This window comes from Staurois parvus, unplaced genomic scaffold, assembly GCF_062004578.1.
Source record: "Staurois parvus isolate SC_StPar_1 unplaced genomic scaffold, SC_StPar_1.0 ptg000171l, whole genome shotgun sequence".
NCBI lineage: Eukaryota > Metazoa > Chordata > Amphibia > Anura > Ranidae > Staurois > Staurois parvus.
In genome coordinates, this window is record NW_028317967.1 from 24,601 (window position 1) to 46,537 (window position 21,937).

General features: G+C 45.5%; 1 protein-coding gene across 2 annotated transcripts in view; it reads left to right on the forward strand.

Moving 5' to 3' along the window:
* LOC149462681 (uncharacterized) overlaps positions 1-21,937 on the forward strand; it is a 42,934-nt gene that overhangs the window by 19,441 nt on the left and 1,556 nt on the right. The window contains exons 11-16 of one of the 2 annotated variants that reach the window (XM_089676529.1): positions 3,902-3,994; positions 4,107-4,329; positions 5,489-5,672; positions 20,651-20,711; positions 20,811-21,060; positions 21,673-21,736. In XM_089676529.1, coding sequence (XP_089532655.1) covers positions 3,902-3,994; positions 4,107-4,329; positions 5,489-5,672; positions 20,651-20,711; positions 20,811-21,060; positions 21,673-21,736 — 875 coding nt within the window. The remainder of the gene's footprint in view (positions 1-3,901; positions 3,995-4,106; positions 4,330-5,488; positions 5,673-20,650; positions 20,712-20,810; positions 21,061-21,672; positions 21,737-21,937) is intronic. The other variant, XM_089676528.1, reaches the window with a different exon arrangement.

A 21,937-nucleotide genomic window follows, 5' to 3' on the forward strand; every position in this document is an offset into this window, starting at 1 on the left:
GAGATGTAAAGGGAATCCTGATAGGAGACACAGAACATAAAGTTGCTGCTTTCGCAGACGACTTGCTGTTCTATGTGGGAAATCCCAGGATAACACTTCCAAACTTAATGAAATTATTAAAGGAATATGGAGAACTATCAAACTTAAAGATAAACCCAACAAAAACGGAGATTCTAAATATAAACATCTTAAAAAGTGAAAAAGAAAAAATACAAAAGGAATTCCCATTTAAATGGAAAGACAGAGATATAAAATATCTAGGAGTAAAGCTTACAGCCTCATATAAACATCTATATAAATTAAACTATATTTCGTTGATAAATGAGATTAGAGACGAGTTAAAAAGATTGGAGGGAGGAACCCCGACATGGATGGGCCGTATTAATCTGGTAAAAATGATAATAGTACCAAAAATCATATATAGATATCAAATGATCCCAATTAAACTCCCAGAGATTTTTTTTAAAATAACTAAGAAACTGATAACAAAATACATATGGAGGAATAAAAAACCAAGACTGTCATACGAACTGTTGAGTAGGAGGAAAGAAAGAGGGGGTTTAGGGCTCCCAGACTTTAAAAGATATTACAAAGCGGTAATATTGGCAAGAACTATAGATTGGATATATAATTATAAAAAAAGTTGGGTGAGAATAGAGAATGAACTCAGTGGAATAGACCTGGGAAGAATGATATGGGTGCCAACACAGTATAGAGGCTTAAACGACAATGTAAATACATACACTTTAAATGTACTAAAGGTTTGGGATAATTTACACAAAAGTATGAAATGGACTTTTAATTCAACACTGATTCCACTAAAAAACACAGAGTTTTTCCCCCCAGGCAGAGAAGAAATAGGTGGGAGGTGGTTTAAAAAAGACAGGGTGCAATTGAGAGATATTCTGGTGGGAGATGAAATAGGATCATTTGGTGATTTGAAGAAAAAAGAGGGTGAGATCTTCACTAAACTAGATGAATTGCGGTATTTTCAATTGAGGTGTTTTGTCGGAAGTTTGCCAAAGCCTTTAAGGACAAAAGAAAATTGGAATCTGTTCGAAAAGGTATTGGGAACACAAGGTGATGGGAAACACGGGATTACTAAAGTTTACAAAATACTCACTGAATTAGACACATACACAAAGCCAACATATATAACAAAATGGGAAATGGATATGGGAGTTGTGATAGATGAGGAAAAGCAGAGGAGAATGTATAGATTAATTCACGAGAACGTCTCTATGAGAGAGGTAGAGATGAACTATAAGTGTTTGACGAGATGGCACATCACACCAAATGTTGAAAATAAGATATGTGGGGAGAGTTCATCACTGTGTTGGAGGGGATGTGGAGAGGTAGGCACTACATACCATATATGGTGGGGATGCCCTAAAATCCAGTTATTCTGGAAAACAGTAATCCACTTGATAGGAAAATTGACAGAAATAGATATAGAACTAGACCCAGAAGTATGTATTTTGCATAACATGGATATAACTGTAAATAAATACAAAAAATCAGGGATATGGAACTATATTAATGCTGCAAAAGCTCTGATACCCAAGTTCTGGCGTCAAACAGAGGTACCGAAGGAAGAGGACTGGATTGAAAGAGTTGAGCAGATCAAAAAGATGGAAAGGTTGAGTCATATCCAAGAAGATAGGTTGGAGGCCTATTATGGGAAATGGGAGAACTGGGAAAAAGCTAGATTATACAGGAAGTATAGGAAAGAATAAAAGATAACAACAGAAAAACTTCACTTGCTGATGTAAGAAGATGCAGAGAAAAGGTAGGATAGGCAGAGGGGACTTGGGGTGGGGGGCGGTGTTGGGAGGGAAATGTTGTATAGAGTAAATAAAGTAGAAATGTTGGATAATATAATTTTATAGAATATATTTCGTTATATATATATATATATATACCTACAATGTGTTGATGAAATGTATTAAAAATGGAAAAATGAATAAATATTTAAATTATAAAAAAATAAAAAAAAAGGTACACTCCTTTCCCCCTTTTTTTTTTTTTTTTTTTTTTTTCTGTCTGTGCCCCTGTTCAGAAGATTAGACGCTTCTTGTCAAGTCAGGAGGCGTTGAAGCCTCCTATTCTAGTCTATGGTGCCGCTCCGCAAACGGCCGGCGTTTGCGGTGTGGTTGCGACGCGTTTGCGGAGCGTTAACACTATTCAAACTGCATTATAGGCTTTGTGGGGCGTCTTTAACACTCGGCAACCGCCGCTAAACCGCGCATGCGGCGCGTTAAAAAAAACTCTCCGCAAACGCCGGACCAACGCTTGCCAAACGCTATAGGGGCGTTTGGCAAGTGTTGGTAAAACAGCCAAGTGTGAACGAGCCCTAAGGGGTAGATTTCCTCTCCTTGTTTTTTCACGCTGATTGTAACACAAATGTTTGACTCTGGGACTGCCTGTACAGGGCATGTTACTAGGAAAATCCTGCCTGTCCAGAGCTCATCCTCTGCCTTCTGTTCCCTTGTTATATTCTAATGCTGTTCACTGCATATGTCTCCCAAATTGTAGAAAGGAGCAGGCCAGCTCTCGGATTCCTTATTTGTATATATTATGAAGGATTTAGTGTCTGACCTGCTGCTTTTTGACAGTCTTGCTGATTGTGTATTTGAAAGCAGAAAAACTAAAATTTCCCTTTTTCCTGAGAAAATGTGTCTCCTAGGCTCAAGTCAGTTCAGATAAAATGACCGAATATCTAGGCCAGCAATGGGCAAACTACGGCCCGCGGGCCGTATACGGCCCGGCGGACCTTTTAATCCGGCCCGCGGAGAACGTGAGGGGAGCTAGGCTCCTCTCAGTGCTCCCTGAAGACCGGTATAGCATGAAAATCTGTCTCCTATGAGGATCTGTCCCCCTCGACGTATCTGCGCATGTGCCGGAGATCGCCGATCGGCTGCTAATGCCTGAAACTGGCACATGCGCAGATACGTCGAGGGGGACAGATCCTCATAGACAGATTTTCATGCTACACCGGAGAACACGGCGAGAGGAACGCGCGGAGCAAAGGTAAGTGAATTGACACAGGGGGGACTTGGGGACTTAATATGGGGGATGAATTACTATATGGGGGGATGAATTACTATACTTACTTGGATGACACATACACATCATTCATCTACTCTTGGTCCGGCCCCCGGGTCCAATATATGAACCCATTGCGGCCCTCAAGTCAAAAAGTTTGCCCACCCCTGATCTAGGCTGTAGGCTGCATTTGAACAAACCTAAAACCACACTTTTAAAGGATAAGTTGACCTTTGGGAACATTGTTACATGTGCCACCTGTTTTTAGGGGCTCCGCCCACACAGCCACATCATTCACAGATGTCCATGAATGAATGAACTGCAAGTCCTAACAACCTTGGCGGCTGTCTGCTTGTAGATTTCATTGAACTACCACGGCGCTGTGGAGCGCTCTGGTAGTTCATTGAAGCTTCCTGTCAGAATATCTGCTTGCTTGTATATCCCGTACGGCAAGCAGATATTTTGACAGGTTTGCAGGAGACCTGCAATGGCATCAGCGATCTACTGATCGCTAGTTCAATGCTTTCCAGGCTCCTGTAGAAAAAAACAATAAATGCACTTTTTTTATTTCTTGCAAAAAATGTACATTTATTTTTTATCTAAAAGATGAACTTATCCTTTTAACAAATCTGTGTAGACATATACGGCATAAAACCATTATCTTTCCAGGATAAAGTGGGCTTGTACTTGGGAATTAACTTGAAGCTAATTTGGAGGATTTGCCTTATTTCAAGAGGTATTACTACGATTACGTGCAGCTCCATAATGGGTGTAGACTTTATCAATGCAATATTCTACATGTGGAGGACCACACAGTTATTGATATGGAAGCTTATGCATTTACTGTGTCTGTTAGATTGAAGATGTAAAGAAGAAGTTTGTTCTCCTTGAGACACTGGAGAAGAATGCCTGGCAACAGACTACAGTCCAAGCTAAAAAGGTGGTCAGGGTGAGTTTTTTTTTTTTTTTTTTTTCTGTTTGCCCATGTTACAGTAGAAATGTGTGATCATGTTAACATATCAAATGGTTTCTCCTTGCTAACATGTCCTTTTTGTGTGCAGAAAAAAGCTGTTCTGGCTCCAACTGTTAACAAAAGCCAGGGAGAGACTGCACGAGCAGCTGCCAGAAGTCGTCTTGCGGTCATTAAAGCAGCAATGAGAAACAGAGTGAAGCAGGAGGAGGTGGCTGAAGAGGCCTTCGTTTCAGAACAGCCCATGCAAGTAGAGCCTGTTGTATTTGATGCAGGCTTTTTCCGAATTGAGAGCCCTGCAAAACTACCTGGCTGTAAGTAACTAGCCGCTCATCTATTTTTTTTTTTTTTTTTTTTTTTTTAAAGATTCTGGATAGATTGGGAAACGTAGTTTTTAGCACAGGTACAGCTAGACTGCATGGATCCAGCCCTGATTTTTCACCTTTAGGAAGGTCTAACTATAGGAGTATTAAAAATTTTTTTTTTGTTTTTTTCCCAAGCCTTTAAATTTACTATCAAACTTGCTTGATTGCTTCAGAAAGTCCATTTTGTCACCCCCTCTACGAGCTCTTTCTCCTTTTTGAAGCGATCCTAAAGCCTAGGTTTTCTTTTTTTTAAATAGGTCATACTTTCCCATTCTGTGTAACAATATTGCAATGTCCCCTACCTCCTTTACAAGTTTATACTGGCATGATCACCTTCTGCCTTCTCTGGGCAAGCCAGGTGCTAAGGAGCCACCCATGTATGCTTCCTCCTAAGCTGGGCTGTGTCTTCATAGATGCATACAGCCCCAGCAAGCCCTGCACCAGCCCCCTTCTCACAGGAGTTTGACAGCAGCAGGAGCCTATGATATATGAATAGTGGAGGGGGGTTCTGCTAGAATAGATTTCCCACTTAGTCCTGGCATCTACGTGCATATCTGGGACCTTGCGCATCTGTGCTCATTGCAATCCATGAAGGAATCAGGACATCAATGTAATTTTTCATTTGGTAGAGGAATCTGCAAGTGCTGTGCTGCAGCACAAAAAGTGCTATCATGGGGTAGGAAGGGAAGTGGGCTCCATGTTCCCCAAATCTGAAATACTGGTTAGGAAAAGAGGGGGGCCAATGTAAGGCATGTGTTTCTGGGTTAGCATTGAGTCAAATATGCTTTTAGATTAGGCTGTGGTAGTCTGGTGTTCATTACAATTGATTGGATCAAGAAAACGTACTACTGTATATGTGTTTATCATTTTTTATATATATAGCAACTGTTTGCTAGATTACTGAGTGATCCATTCAGTTTTGTGGTAGACCAGCTGGTTGACATTAACCTTCATTCTCCTAAAACAAGCAATTGTGAGGAAGAGGCACTTGTTCATTCCTTTGACACCAAGTTCGGTCTGTACTGAAATCTTGCAGACTGCGTAATCCGCTTTTGTTTTCTTGTTCGGTTTTCAAGTATTTAATTGGAATTTTACCTTTTTTGCTTAGGCATAAGAACAAAAACTTCTTCCCAGACATCAGATGCACCCAAATCATCCCAAAAAATACAACATTCTGATAACCCAATGAGAGATGGTACAGAGGAGGGTGCTGATCATATGCATGTGCAAAAGTCCCCAAGTCCTACAAAATCCCCTGTGAGAAAAGCACTCTTTGACACAAAAGAGGAGAGGTAATTTCTACCTTTTTTAAGGCTATACCTTTGCATTATATTTTGACTGTTCTAGCTGGGGGTGAGCTAGCTTTTTCCAGGATCTGGAATCTTGAGCAGATTCTTTCTGGCAAATTGTTTTTCTTATTGTACAAAGCTTCTGCCTTCAAACAATTTGATTCTGGAAAAAGTTGCTGCGGGCGCGATCCCTATATGACCTCCCACCTACAGCTTGGCTATAATCCTTTAGGTGATCGGCCATATCTCTATACTGAGGTGTGTGTGTGTGTGTGTGTGTGTGTGTGTGTGTGTGTGTGTGTGTGTGTGTGTGTGTGTGTGTGTGTGTGTGTGTGTGTGTGTGTGTGTGTGTGTGTGTGTGTGTGTGTGTGTGTGTGTGTGTGTGTGTGTGTGTGTGTGTGTGTGTGTGTGTGTGTGTGTGTGTGTGTGTGTGTGTGTGTGTGTGTGTGTGTGTCCCCTCCTAAAGGAGGGGACCTAGATGGTGATGTCTCTTCTTTTTTGGAAGGGATTTTGACACACAGGCCAATGGTAGGGTTAATTTTAACTGTTGGTATCTTCTGGGAACACCAGGCTATTGTGGACAGTGGAATACTTTGTCTTAATACAGATGCATTGTTTAAATTCTCTAAGCTGATGCCTATCCAACACTCTAGTTGTATGGCCAGTGGCATGGTAATGAGTACATCTGGGATTGCAATGCCTTCCATTTTCTTATAGAACCTGCTTACAGTTATTATGGGCTCAAGACCCAAAAATCTATACAGCACTATAACCGGTTTTCAAAAAGGAATATGGGGCTCGGTCAGGCATGTCTGAAAAATATCAGACAAAGTTTTTCACCTTCTACACCTTGCAAACAATTGGACAAAGTGCCACCTAATGAAGTTTTCTTTGCTGCCTAAAAACTTGATTTTCACCACAAAGGTGATGTAGAGATCTCTGGGTGTCATAGAGCCTAGATACTTTATGGTGGACTCTGACCATCTGAATGCAAAATTAGTGCATAGAAATACCAGGGGCGTTCACGTCAAACAGGGACTTTTGAGTTTATATAATAGAACAGATTTCAAGGAGTGGTAACTGCGTTTATTTTACAGCATACACTTCTGCAGTTAACCTAGCATTTAACTAATGCCTGGAAAGCTTCGGCATAGAAAGATTTGTCAGTACACATGAACCATCCTAGGACATTCATGAATGATTGTGTTCACAGTTCCCACAGAGATTTATTTTTTTGCAATTTCACAACAGGTTATGAGTCAGTTATCCAGGGTCAGGCATTCCACATGCTGAATGTTCACAGGAATGACTGCTGTGGGCTGGGAACCACCACGGACGGGATGATCACGGATATTTGTATGGCCATCTTTGAAAAGTTTACACCATTCAACTGTCTTAATGCGGCTGATTTGTCTCATCACCATACTGTGGTTGAAGTCTTCTGTTGATGTGACTTTTAGGGCTCATGTACACTGCAGCTGATAAACTCACGTTTAGGAGCTGTTCAGCGTTTTGTTTTTTTTTTTAAGCGGCCCCTGAACTCCCCCTAATGTTTTCCTCGGTCTATGTACACATCGTTTACAGTCGCTTACAAGCAGTTAAGTTTACAATTTATTTATTTATTTTTTTTTTTTGAATGCACCAAACCTACATTCAGCAGTGTAGGTTATCAGCGTTTCAAATGCTTGTAAACTCCGCGTTGCGTTTAGAATCGTTCTTTAACTGTTCCATTTCCAGATGCTGTCCAGATCCTTTTTTTCATCATGAAAAATGCATGCAAATCGTTTTCCAGGTACTCAAGTGGACAAAACACTGAACACAGGATGTTCCTACCAAGCTTGTCACACATTGTAATGACCGATTCACACCTCAGACCTCTCCCATCCTTGGAAACAAGATATGTTAAAGACCATTCACACCTCAAATTCCTCATGAAGACCTCCTGCCAGGTGGCCTTAATGACTCCCTCCACCAGACACCTTCCCACCCTTGGAAACAAAAGAAATGTTAATGAGCAACTCGCACCTAAGCTAATCTCAACACATACTGCTGCCTCTGCTTCAACTCTGTATTTCTCTGAAACCATCTGAAATAGTTAGTAATTTATCACTTTCCAGTGCATTCTGGGCATTTGGGAAGTTCTCCTGTGCTTATCTGTAAAAAATGCTTCTTAACATAAACACGGTAGTTAAACAGAATTTTTTTTTTTTTAACCTACGTTTTCCAGCAGTCAGTTTCCATCATTCAGAAGTGTCCCTTGTGCATGGGGCCTTATGCCTTCGTTCACTAGAAACTTCATCGCATTTTGTTCCATGCATGCAGTAACACTGTTGTCTGCCATCTTGATTTAATGGCCTCTGGACTGGCCTGCGTCGTGTGCTGCCTATCCGTAATAGGACACCCTTGCCACTTACTACTGCATGTGGTATTGCCACACTAGCATCCCTTTTTTATACCTGTAAAACAAAGTCCCGGTTTGACTGGAACACACCTCGTATTAAGAGTTCCAGATACCTTGCTCTAAAGTTCTTACAGGTATTTAAAGTCTCAATTTTTAGATTTGGCAGAGGCACCATATGATTAGTGATAAAGGGCAAATTATTAAATGGTATAACTATTTAAGGTGACAGTGTGCTGATTGTTGGTGTGTTTGTTTGTTTTTTTGTATTCTTTTGGCGTGTGTGTGTGTGTGTGTGTGTGTGTGTGTTTGTTTCCCCCCCACAGGAAGAGTTCTGGAGTGGATTAAAAATGTATATGGGGTGTGGGGATGCAAGCTTTGTTGACGTGCCATTTGAGATCTTAAGGGGGATGAAGCGAATTTAGGCAAAAGGGTGTCCACACAGACATATATGCTTTCTCAGTGTCTGGGAGGCATGGAAAAGTTGATTCTGGCAACTAAGTTTCAAGTGAGTTTGCTGGTCAGGTGTGGTGGAGGAGCTCAGATTATAGAGCTATAGTAATCTCCTGACTGTTTCAGCAATACCTGGTGAGGTAACTCCTCTTCCTCCTCCTTCCTCCCTTTCTTTTCTTTCTTCTTGTTCTTTTTTTTTTTTTTTTTTTTTTTTTTTTTTTTTTTGAGACAGTGCTCTTTTGGTGGTATTTAATCACCTCTGGTGGCATGGATGGGCACTGACAGCTGGCACTGGTGGACACTGACAGGTGGCACTGCTGAGGCTACACTGATCTTCAGGGCACACTGCTCATCAGTCCCCTGGTGATCAGTGTAGATGTCCTATCTGAGGGATGCCGATTACCTGCTCTCCACTCCTCACGAGCTGTCAGCATGACAGCTCGTGAGGAGAGAAATGCCGATAACAGGCGTTTCCCTATTTTACATGCGATCGGCTGTGATTGGACACAGCTCATCACATGATGGTGGAGATGGATTTTGCTGTGTGTTAGTACCAGGTCGCCGTTCTCAGGATCACCCCACCAGGAAGTGAGCAAGCCAGGATTCAGTAGCAGATGTGGCAGGTAGGGATCTAGCAGAAGCGTAGTCAGTAAAGCCAAGGGTTGATAAGCGGTAGCAGGTTGCGATGAGGCAGAATCGTAGTCAAGGAACAAGCCAAATGTCGGTAGCAAAGGTATAGATGGAAGCAGGAGAGACAAAGTGAGATACTGGCTGGAGAAGGCACAACAATCTGGCAACCAGGAAGTGCAGAGACCTGGCTTAAATCGGGAAGTTCATGGGAGGAGCAAGGAGTTCAAAGGTTCATCAGAAAACAAGGCAGGATTGTCCAATAGATCTGGCAGAGTGTTGTCCAGCATCCAAAGTAGCTCAGTGAGAAGAGTTACTGCCTGACACAGTAGAGGTCCCAGGTTCAAGTCCAGGCAAGAGTATTTATTTGTACAGTGTTCTAGATGAAGCTGAAATACTTTCCTCTCAACCAGTGTTAATCTGGCCCCTATCCTTTACCCCCCAGTATATTTATAGCCAGATATACTGTTTAGATTTGCCTGTTCGTCATTGCTTTACTCATTTTAATCCAATATTATCGGTTTTAATTGGTGTCCAATGCAAACAGTCTTTGTAGGCTGTATCAGGAATTGGTTGACTGTTCTCCTAAACCTACTGTTTAACCTCCTCTTAAAATATAAAATGCAGTGCTAAATCTAAATTGTGTCTGCTAATCATTTAAAAGGGTGTTCAATATGTCAGAACCTGGAGTGTCAAGGGGGGGGGGGGGGGGGGAGACTTGGCATACCAGGAGATTCGGTGATTCATCTTGAAAGATTTTCGAACAATTGGGGTGCACCATGCCTAAGAATGTGGATAAGCTGGCTCTATATGCTAGCATTTGGAAAACAAAACAAAGGGTTCAGGCTCAGACTTTGCTACCACACAGGACAGAACATTTTAAAAGACAAAGTCCATCCAAAAGTATTTTAGCCTACGTTTTGGTTGAGCTGTGTTAGCAAATTTTATAGAGCATTATTCCCAAAAGGTGCTAACCCCTACCTCTAGCTATGACCTTCAAAGGGGGGAGAGAGAATATAACACAATAATCAGTCCCTCCCCTCATGCCAGGGTACTAGGTGTGACCCTAGACTCCCATCTGTCCTTTCAGTCTCAAATCCAATCGCTGTCCAAATCTTGTAGACTTCACCTCCGCAACATCTCCAAGATACGCCCGTTCCTAACCTCGGAAACCACTAAGCAACTTATTCACTCCCTTGTTATGTCTCGCATTGACTATTGTAACTCCCTCCTCATTGGCCTACCTCATCGCAGGCTATCCCCTCTTCAGTCTATCATGAATGCTGCTGCCAGACTCATCCACCTTACTAACCGTTCTGTATCTGCCATCCCTCTCTGCCAATCCCTCCACTGGCTTCCCGTTGCCCAGTGGATAAAATTCAAAACATTAACACTAACATATAAAGCCATTTATAACTCTGCCTCAAATTACATCACCGATCTTGTCTCCAAATACCACCCAACGTGTACTCTCCTCTCCTCGCAAGACCTCCTACTCTCTAGCTCCCTTGTCTCCTCCTCCCATGCTCGTCTCCAGGACTTCTCCAGAGCTTCCCCATCCTCTGGAACTCTCTACCCCAATCTATCAGACTATCGCCTACTCTGCTCACTTCTAGGCGATCTCTGAAAACCTATCTCTTCAGGGAAGCCTATCCTGCCCTCGGCTAATAATGGAATCTTCTACTCTTCCAACCAGTCCATCCTCCACAGTTACTACCTTTTTTGTACCACTTGCCCCTCCCTCCTAGATTGTAAGCTCCAAGGAGCAGGGCCCTCCTACCCCTCCTTGTATTGAACTGTATTGTTGTTGTATATGTGTTGTCTCCCGTTATATTGTAAAGTGCTGAGCAAACTGTTGGCGCTATATAAATCCTGTATAATAATAATGCCTATGCAAAATCTGAAAAAGGTACATGGCAATAAAAGCACACTAATGGAAATGCATTTACAAGAGTAGAAGATGGGAAGGCTACTCTTCACTTGCTAATTATAGTGTACAGCAGGGTTTGCCAAATTTTCCTTTGAATCTAGGAGCCAGTTTAACAACTTGCCTACTGTTGTTTATTTTTACCCCCTACCTGTCCTGGCCAATTTACAGCTTTCACGCTGTCACACTTTTGACTATTGGGCAATCATGCAGCACTATACCCATATATTTATTTATTTTTTTTTTTCCCCCTACCGTCTTTCAGGCCAGCTCTCTGAGAGACCTTGGCTCCTCCCCATGAGGAAACTCCTCCACCTACAATAAAAAAGCTCCACTCCCCTCTGACCTCAGTTCAGGTGTTTCCTCCGGTGGGGAGACACGAGGAGGCGCAGGGCAGACGATAGGGGAGCCGAGGGCCGGATAGCCGGCTGAGAGGCCTGACGCAGCCGGGCGTGAAGGCCAGAGTGTCCGGCTGCATATCCTCCCTGGGCAGGCTGCGGGCAGTGAGAGTGCATCCCGGGGGACGGGACAAAGCACTTGCCTGCTCTTCGCCCCCCGACCCTCTCCGACGAGGGGGGGCGTCGGGGTGGCCGTGGTGAGATCTGGGGAGGATCGGGGGGAGTTCCGCTCCTTCCCATGCTGGCGGTCTGAGGACTTTGCCGGGCCGGACGTCGGGAGACTACTGTTTCCGGCGGAAGGGGCGGGGCTTCGCCCAGGGCTGCGACTTCCGGTCGCGGCCCTCACACCACGGCGGCGCGAAATTTAAAAAGGCGGTGCGGTGCACAGGGGTCTGGGGGACAGACCAGCGCCAGGCGACCACCCTCCGGTACGGGATGTCGGAGGCACCGGGACCAGGAGATGCCAGCACCAGCCAGTCAGAGGTAAGGTGCCTCAGTGGAGGCCTCCCCTACCTGTTGGCCCCTAGCAGTGGGAAGGTGGGGCAAGGGGTCTGCGGATTTGCAGGCCCTTTTTTGCTCTGCCAGGAAGGAGCAGGGGGGGGGGGGTGTTTAGTGTTTGGACTGATTAGGCTTCCCTCCTCCCCCCTTTTCTTTTGTGTCTTTCAGGGCAAGGCCCGAGCTAAACTTAGGCACCAGGAGCCCAAGCGGAGATACCCTTCCTGTAAGGAAGTTTTGAAAGAATCTTGGCGAAAGGTTCTTTGTGGCCCATGTATACAGGGGTTGGTGAGGGAGGAGAAGCCGGAACAGGGGGACCTAGCCAGGTCAGTGAAGGAGTTGGCTACTACCTTTGACTCCTTCAAATCCCTCATGGAGAGGTTTGCCCTCCCATTACCTACACTTCCCCCCCAGGTAGCTTCGGTGAGTCGTCGGGAACCCCTTATGGCCGGGGAGGAACCAGTGGGGGACTCCCAGTCTGAGGAGGAATCGGCGGGGGAGGGTCCCTCGGAGGAAGGGAGGGGCCCCTCCCGGTACAAATTGACTCTAGAGGAGGTAGATGAGCTCCTGGGGGCTATATACGAAACCCTGGACATTAAGGAGGAGGTTAAGGCCTTATCTCTCCACGACCAAATGTATCAGGGGTTGGAGGAGCACCAGCACAGAATATTTCCTGTGCATGACATTTTGGTGGACACCATTAAGGAGTGGCAGGACCCGGAAAGGAAGCCGTTCTTCTCTAAGGCGTTGAGAAGGAGATTTCCGTTTTCGGAAGACCCGGAGGCGGTCTGGAACAAGAGCCCTAGACTAGACGCAGCCTTTTCCCAAACGACCAGGAGAACTGATCTGGCATTTGAGGACATGGGGGTCTTACCAGACTTATTGGACAGAAGGGCGGAGTCTCTCCTTAGGAAGGCCTGGGACTCGACCCTGTACAACCTGAAGCCGGCCATGGCTACAACAGTGGTAGCCAGAAACTTAGAGTATTGGCTTACGCAATTACAGGCCCATATTGTGGCAGACTCTCCCAAGGAAAAAATCTTGGCCTCTTTTGAAACCCTTTTGCAAGGAGTTGGGTATATTGCGGACGCTTCCGCAGAGTCGGTGAGGTTGGGGGCCAGGTCTGCTGCCCTGACCAACTCAGCCAGAAGGGCGCTGTGGCTAAAAACATGGCAGGGGGACATCACTTCGAAAATTAGGTTGTGCGGCATCCCCCTCACAGGAGACTGTCTGTTCGGCCCGGGGTTGGAGGAGTTATTGGACCGGACAGCTGATAGGAAGAAGTCCTTCCCCCTCAAGAGGAAAATGCAGGAGGGGGGACACGGAAGGCCCGCCCGGCAAAAAGGCTGAGCCTGCGACCGCCTGGTCAGGGTAGGTCTGCTGGACAGAGAGGTAGGGGAAGAGGGGGAGCGATTTTTCGCCCTCCTGAGCAGCCCCAAAAGCCAAGGTGACTTGGTTCCTCCTGTGGGGGGGAAGATTGGCGGCATTCCTCCCACAGTGGGAAGCCGTGGTCACCAGCCCCTTCATTTTGGATGTCATCCGAAGGGGTTACCGGTTGGAGTTTCTAAGGCCGCCACCCGAGACTTTTCTGGTGACGACCCGTCCAAGGGATCCGATGAAGGACGCGGCTCTGGTGGGCGCTTTAGAGATTCTAGAGTCCCAGGGGGTCATCTCCAGGGTTCCGGTAGAGGAACGAGGGAAGGGAGTTTATTCCCATGTGTTTGTGGTTCAAAAGCCGTCTGGGGCGTTCAGACTGATTTTTGAACCTGAAACCCCTAAACAGGTCAGTGCGTTACCGGAGGTTCCGCATGGACTCCATTTTTACAAATGGGTCCCTAATACCGCCAGGTGCATTCATGGCATCCATAGACTTGAAGGACGCCTACCTACACGTGCCCGTGGCGGAAGCCTCTCAGAGGTTCCTCAGGTTGGCAGTGGGGGGGGGAGGAAGGAATTCGACATTGGCAGTTCAGGGCTCTTCCATTCGGCCTTTCCTCCTCGCCAAGAGTATTCACCAAGGTTCTGTCGGAGGCACTGATTTCTATTCGCTTGAGGGGGATTTCAGTGGTGGCCTATCTGGACGATTTGCTGCTCTTCGCAGATTCAGAGGCTCACTTACGGCAAGACCTGGTTATAGTGAGGGGCCATCTAGAAAGCTTGGGGTGGATTTTGAATCTGGAGAAGTCCTGCCTGGTACCTTCTCAGAAAGTGATTTACTTGGGCTACGCTCTAGATTCGGTGGACCAGAAGACCAGCCTGACTTTGGAAAAAAATCACCAAGTTGGAAGCCGGGGTCAGATTACTACAGGGGAGCAGGTCGATATCCATAAGGCAGGCCATGTCGGTACTTGGATTACTGACAGCGTCCATTCTGGCAGTTCAGTGGGCAGGTCTGCATATGCGTCCCCTCCAGTTGTGGATCCTGAGGGTTTGGGACAGGAGGAGTCACTCCCTAGAACGCAGGGTCCTGGTTCCCCCCAGTGTAAAGGTCTCTATGGTGGTGGAGGAGATCATCCAGCATAACTCAGGGGCTCTTGTGGTGCTTTCCGATATCCACGGAGGTCACTACGGATGCCAGGGGCTGGGGAGCCCACCTGGGAAATTTGGTGACTCAGGGGGAATAGTCCTTGGGGCAGAAGGCCAAATCCTCAAATTGGAAGGAATTGAGGGCAGTGTGGGAGGCTCTGCACTCCTTCCAGGCGTGGGTCATGGGCCAGCACGTGCGTGTCCTAACGGACAATGCCACGGCAGTGGCTTATATAAACAGGCAGGGAGGGACAAGGAGCAAGGCCCTCGGAGCCTTAGCGGCGACACTGTTGTCCTGGGCAGAGGTGAACTTGGCGTCCCTGTCTGCGATGCACTTAAAAGGGGAGCTGAACCAGAAGGCAGACTTCCTGAGCAGGACTCGGCTCAGGGAGTCTGAATGGGCCTTGAACCCCAATGTCTTTCAGGAGATTGTGCGGAGGTGGGGATCCCCGGATGTGGACCTTTTTGCCTCCGGGAGGAACAAGGTCCCAAATTTCTTCTCTCTATCTTGCTGGGACGGGTCCAGAGCGGTGGACGCATTAGGTCAGAGGTGGGACTACCGGCTTTGTTACGCCTTCCCCCCGGTTCCCTTGCTCCCCCTGGTCCTGAGGAAATTCAGGACAGAGGGGACCTCGTAAATCCTGATAGCTCCCTTCTGGCCGCGGCGGGCGTGGTTTGCGACCCTAAAGTTTGGCCTCTCGTCCACCCTGGGAGCTGCCACCAAGAGATGATTTGTTAACACAGGGGCCGGTTCTTTGCCCCAGCGTGGGAAGATTACGGTTAATGGCCTGGTTTCTGAGCAGCAGCTCCTCTTAGAGAAGGGGTTCTCGCCTAAGGTAGTGGCGACATTACTGGCCAGTAGGAAGGAGACCCAGGCCATTTATGGTAGGGTCTGGGGTTGCTTTACAGCCTGGTGTGACCGGACGGCAGTGGCAACCCATAGTTTGGTTTCCGTGTTGGAATTCCTGCAGGCGGGAGCGGACAAGGGATTGTCTGTCAGCACGCTCAAGGGCCAGGTCTCGGCCCTCAGTGTGTTCCTAGAGACGCCCCTGGCCAGGGAGGCGTTGGTGAGTAGGTTTTTCAAAGCTCTGGTGAGGCAGAGGCCTCCGAGGTCCAGACCGTTTCTGGTGTGGGATTTGGCCAAGGTGCTCGGGGGGATGACTAGGGCTCCGTTCGAGCCCCTGGAGTCCTGCCCGATAAGTGAGCTCACCATTAAAACGGCTTTTCTGGTGGCGATTACCACGGCGAGGAGGGTGTGCGAGATGGAGGCTCTCTCGATCAGAACACCTTATCTCTGTATTTTTTCGGACAGAATCGTTTTCAGACCGGACCCGTCCTTCATTCCGAAGGTAGCTCGGAGTTTCCAGAGGGAACAGGACATTGTCCTTCCCTCATTTTTTCCTGACCCGGTGTGGGTAGATCAGGAGAGGTATCATTGTTTGGATGTAAGAAGGTGCGTTCTGAACTCCCTAGATTTCTCTAGATACTGGAGAAGCACCGAATCCCTTTTTGTTTTTGTTTTTTTTAAGGGGGCTAGAAGAGGCAAGAAGGCGTCTAGAAGGACGCTGGCCAGCTGGCTGCGGCTGGCGATTGCAGGAGCATATCAGGCGGAAGGCCTGGAGGTCCCGGAGGGTATCAAGGCACATTCCACCCGAGCGGTGGCGGCTACCCAGGCAGAGCTAGCAGGGGTTTCCCCAGGGCAGATTTGCAGAGCGGCAACATGGTCCAGCTATGACACATTTGCCAAGCATTACAGACTGGACCTGGTCTCGGTGCAGGAGCAGGACTTTGGTCGTAAGGTCTTGCAAGCAGTTAGCCCGCCCGAGGGGTGAGTACTCGCTTATCCTCTCAGAGTGCTGGCCTGAAAGACGGTAGGGGAAAAATCAAGTTACACTTACGGTAACGTCTTTTCCAGGAGTCTTTCAGGCCAGCACCGGTTTCCCACCCGTGTTGATATTGGTTATGTGAAGATGGCTTATTATGATTATGTTGTCTCTCATTGTGTCTCCCCAGGTGACCGGAGGATGCTTGGAGAACTGAGGTCAGAGGGGAGTGGAGCTTTTTTTATTGTAGGTGGAGGTGTTTCCTCAGATTGGGAGGAGCCGAGGTCTCTCAGAGTGCTGGCCTGAAAGACTCCTGGAAAAGACGTTACCGTAAGTGTAACTTGATTGGGTTTTTTTTTTTTTTTCCCCCCCCCAACACAAAGGGCTTTCTTTTGGTTGTATTTGATAACCAGTGGTTATTTAAAAAAAAAGTGTTTTCTTTACTGATGCGCGGTGATGAGACCGCACTGGTAGGCAGCAGTTATAGGTGGGCGCGGGGATAGAGGGCTGCCCAGACGCGATTTGAGGCTGGAGTCTGAGCCTGACCAGGGGGAACAGAGTTACCTGAGAAGGGGTGTCCAGCTCGGGGCCATTGCTGAGCCCTTTCAGCACCACTGGTTCCTGCTCTGAGGTGAGGCTGAAAGTCTCCCCGGACAGTTCGGCCCCAACCTACACCCAGTGATCCTGTAGGAGGAGCCCAAAGCAGGAGGCTCAAGAGCTGCACAGAGCACACTTCCTGTCAGGGGCTCCACTCTTCCCCTGACCCACCCCTCCTACTACCCTACAGCCCCACATCTATCTCCCCTAACCTGCCCTTCCCAGTCCTGCCCCTCTTCTCCTTTTTTAACCTGTCCTCACAGCGCCACCCCACCTCACCTGCTGGCCTCATACACGTGGCACAGTGACACCTGCTGGCCGCCCGGCAGTGGCAGGACTGGCATTTGTTCTTGGATGCCTGTTCCATGACTCCCTCTAAAGGTTGCGCCCGGCTGCCCCCGCCCCCCCATGCTACTCCACTGGGGCTGACAAAAGCCCAGGCACCAGGCCGCATTTTAGTCTCCATGGTGACCTGGCAATTGGGGATTTGCCCTGGTGTACAGATTAGGAACAGGTTAGGGGGGAAACGCACACTAGAAATTGATGTGGTATTCTTTTTAACTTCTTGCCCACTGCCCTCTAGCAGATGTACTGCTACAGGGTGGCATGGCTGTTCAAAAGTGCCACTATTGGCTGCTGAGGATGTCAACCATCAGGTCCTGGCCAGGACTCCGTGATCGTCGGTAAAGCTGACAGGGGAGAGACCTCTGTGTAAACATGGACATGCTGCTTTGTGTATCTCTGCATAGCACACAATGTAAAATACACACAGCGCACAGTTAACCCTTTGCCCCCAGATGTTAACCCCTTCCTGCTCAGTGTCATTAGTACAGTGTGCTTTTTTTTTTTTTTTTTTTTTTTTTTAAATTTTGGTGTGGGAGGTCCCCTCAAAATCCATACCAGACCCAAAGGGCTTGGTATGGATGGGAGGGGGAACCCCATGCCGTTTTTTATTTGTGGTGCTGGTTTTTAAATGTAATTACCACTTTCTTCCTTTTTTTTTTTCTTTTTCAGAATTTTGTAGTATTTCTGTATAATAAACCATCATAAGCAGATTTTAAAGCTGTATAAATAGGTTTTCCTAGCCTGTGCACTATTGGTAGCAGGTGTATGAGAACTATATTGGGACATCATGCTCTATCCTTCAGAAATCATGTATGCCAAATACAGATTATGCTAGATCTCAGAGTATTGATTCGGTTAATCTGCTGGCTCTTCAGTTTTATTCTCAGAGTTGGCACCGCTAGTTGGGCTGAGGAAGGGGAGGTCCCCATCTGAACCGCGTCTCTTATTGGCACTGACCGAGAAGAGGGTAATCGGCTCCATGTCCTATGTTCATCTCATTGGAGAGTGGGTGGTGTCTCTGTACAGTGCATCTGACCACTCCTGACAAGCAGCTTCAGACCGATGAAACATTGACTCACTCCCTGCTTGGAACCCTGTGGCCCTGGACTGTACAGCAAGACTTGATTAAGGCCTTCCTGTTTCTTACTTTTTTGAGTGCATTTCCATTAGTGTGCCTTATTTTCATGTGACCAATACAGATCTTGCATACTGCATTATCAGGGTTTTGGTGTCACTTTTTCTGTGTCTAAGCTTGGTTGAGCTCCTGCACTACATCCTGGATAGTCAAGCTGTGCTGGATACATGCTATGGTTCATAACTGCCCTCATAAGTTAGTCAAACAGGCTCTCCTTGTGTCTTGTTATAAAGCCACCTGTATTGCCCCCATTCTGTTAGTAGCACTGTGGAGTTTGGCAGGAGTGAGGTACTGCTAGAACTGCTTGGTACAGTGTACGCTCAGTGGTATCAGCCCATTTTTTTTATTTTTTTTTTTATGCTTTTGAAGGAGGGGGCAAGGTAGGCAATGTATTGCAATCTCTTGCTACCGTTTACAGTCAGTGTTGTGTGGTCTTTTGTTTGTTTGTGTGCATGCGCAGTATGATTGGACTGTCATTAGACTGCATAGATCATAGGCAAAAGGCACAGAGCCAATTGGTGTTGATGTATGGCTAGTGATGGCTGCGAATCACAAGTGAAAACATCTGGCTGTTTTTACCTAGAGTCTGCTCTTCCATTCCTCTTGCAGCAGCTGATAAACTTGATATCAGTACTCCTCCACAAGTAATGTATGGACTCCATTGTCTTACCCTTCGGTTAATTTATACTTCCAAACTTATTGCATAAATGGAGCATGATTAAAGAGGACCTAATGACTTTCTTTAGGAGAGGATGGTCACCATGTACTGGAAAAGCACTAAAATGTATGTTACATGTGCTTTCATGATGTACTGCTTTGCATTCAATGGGGTATACACCACTTTGATGGACTAAAAACGGGGGGGGGGGGGGGGGTCAGAGTTTATTCGGGAAGAGATGAAGATTTTGGGTTGAAGATGATGAAACGCTGAAGTGAAAGCACTATTGGATGGAACAGAGGACAAAAACAGGCATGTTGTGAAGCTTTATTAGACTCACTTTAATACATGAGGGTCAGAAAATCAGTTTGGAGTGGCGGGAGAGTACTTGCGCATTCCTGAGACACTTGACAGTTGGATTTTTATTGAATTGCATTAAATCGCAGAGGTTAATGGGGTTGGAGTTTAACCAAATGTGCTATCAACCTTTTTGTGTTACAGAAAGCTATTGTAGAATTTTAAATGTATAAATTTTTTTATAATTTCTAAATGTATATTTAAAAAATTATAAATATAGCTTTGTTTTGGGTTGTTTTTTTTGTGGTGGTTTTTCTTTTTGTTTGGGGTTTTGTTTTTTTTGTTTTTTATATTGCAAAAAAAAAAACTTTTTTCCAGTAGAAAATGGTTTTTAAAAGGGCGATGTTTGCCAAATCTAAAATTAGATTTGCTACAGTGTTGCAAACAAGTTTCATTATCCAATCGTGACATGTTAAATATTGTGTTTTTTGGACTCCCCTCCTAGGAGTTATCTTTTCTTCTTGCCAGGAGATCCAGAGTTCTCCCCACACAAACTGCTGTTTGTGCTGTTGTGTGTCCTTTTTATGGTTGCATTGGAATAATGGATTAAATTTAAGTTTTGTGTTATAGTTTGGATCTATAAATATTTTAGTGTAATGGTCTACTTTTAACAATTTTAAAGCCTCACATATTGCAATAATTCGTAATCTCCTTTCCAGCAGCTAGATGGATAGATACCATGGGGTTTATTTACTAAAGCTGGAGAGTCCAAAATCAGACTCCCTTCTGCATAGAAACCAATCAGCTTCTAACCTCAGCTTGTTCAATGAAGCTTTGGCAATGAAACCTGGAAGCTGATTGGTTTCTATGCAGAAGGCAGTCTGATTTTGCACTCTCCAGCTTTAGTACATAAACCCCCATATGTCTAACGTGTGTGTGAGAGAATATTCTATACACTTGTTTTGATGTACAATCCTATTTTAGATTTACAGGATTGTGCCATTTTGTGTGGGCAGCTTGTGAATGGGATGGGCATCTTGAGGTTGATGAAAATCTGCTCATCGAATGTTTATATTGATTACAGTATCTTGCCGCACTTTTGCACAGACCCATGCTAGTCATACCCTACCTAGTGAACTTGTGTAGATCTGAAGGCATGCAAATTGTCTCCTAGTTTCCTGATCAGTAACTGTAGCAGCTAGGCGGCTCTGTGAAACTGGGTCATACATGGGCATTGTGTGGTTAACACTCATTTTAATAGAACAGTCCAAGAGTTTTCTTTTGATAACCTCTTCTCTTCAGTTTTCAGCACCATCAAGAAGATTCTGTGGTTACCATTTCTGAGAACACAGAGTCAGAAACTGTGAGTCCTCCTTTTTTTTTTTTTTTTTTTTTTTATGTGTTGGACATGTGATTAATGTGGTATAACTACATTGTTGGTTCGTTGGATCTCCTCTCTTAGGTTTCACAAGTAGCTGACCTGACTAAATATCTGGTTCATACTACAGAAGTTACAGAAAGTGTAGCTGATTCTCCAGGATTTATGGAATTTCCCAGTTCAGTTCCTCTGGTTTCCAGCCTTGGGGAGGACAGTATATTTGAAGTTACATCTACAGTTGTGGATGACGTCTTCATGTGCAGTCCAGAGAAGGTTCAGGAATCTAAAATTCCCTCCCCTGAAGATCACACAATTGAAATCTTACCCGACGAAGGTATACCTGATTACCTTTCACTGTATTTCTAATTTGACCTGTATTATGTTGTTCAGTGTAAAGGGGGCAGGGCTTCTACCTTTTCATGTGCGTTATGAATTCTTGTGCATGATTTTTACCATATGTGGGTCTTTTTTTATTTTAAGTTCCTTACCTGGAAATCCACCTTGCAATTGGCAGCAGCGTTGACAAACCTGTGTTAACCTTTGAGTTGGGCTGCCTATCTGCTAGACCTGATGGGCAGCCCAGCAACCAACCAAAGGAGTGCACAAAGGAGGCTGACATCACTACTGCTGATTGCAGGGCAGTAACTTGGTGCTGTCATCCTGCAACAGTTACAAGTTGGGTTATAATGTTTCCTAATTTTGATCCTGCAAATGATGAATTCACAAAATATCCCAAAATCCTATTTTCTCTTTTTTTTAATTCATATTCGTGTAGAATTGGGGTCTACATATACGCAAGTGACCTTTATTTGCCCTGAAAGGGAAAGGGACACTTTAAATTTAGGTTTGCCCATCAGGAGTCCAGTGGCATGTTTGTGGTGTGGATTTTTTATCTTGCATTTTAACAATGTGTTTTTTTTTTTTTTTGTTTATCTCCTTTTTATAGACATCAAGATTTCTAACGATCCACTAGACTTCCTTGAAAGCTGTACTTCAAATATGGTAGAGAAGTAAATCCTTTCCCTCCAATATTTTGTCTACTTGAGAAAATTAAAAATCTTCCCACTACATTCTGTGTCCACCCCCCTTACCAGAGAATGGAATCCTGTCTATTGATGTGTTTACAATGTTTAATATGACATTTTACATTTTACTATTAAATATTTATTAAAGTTTCTATTAAAATATCTGTGTGGGTTTTATCTCTACAC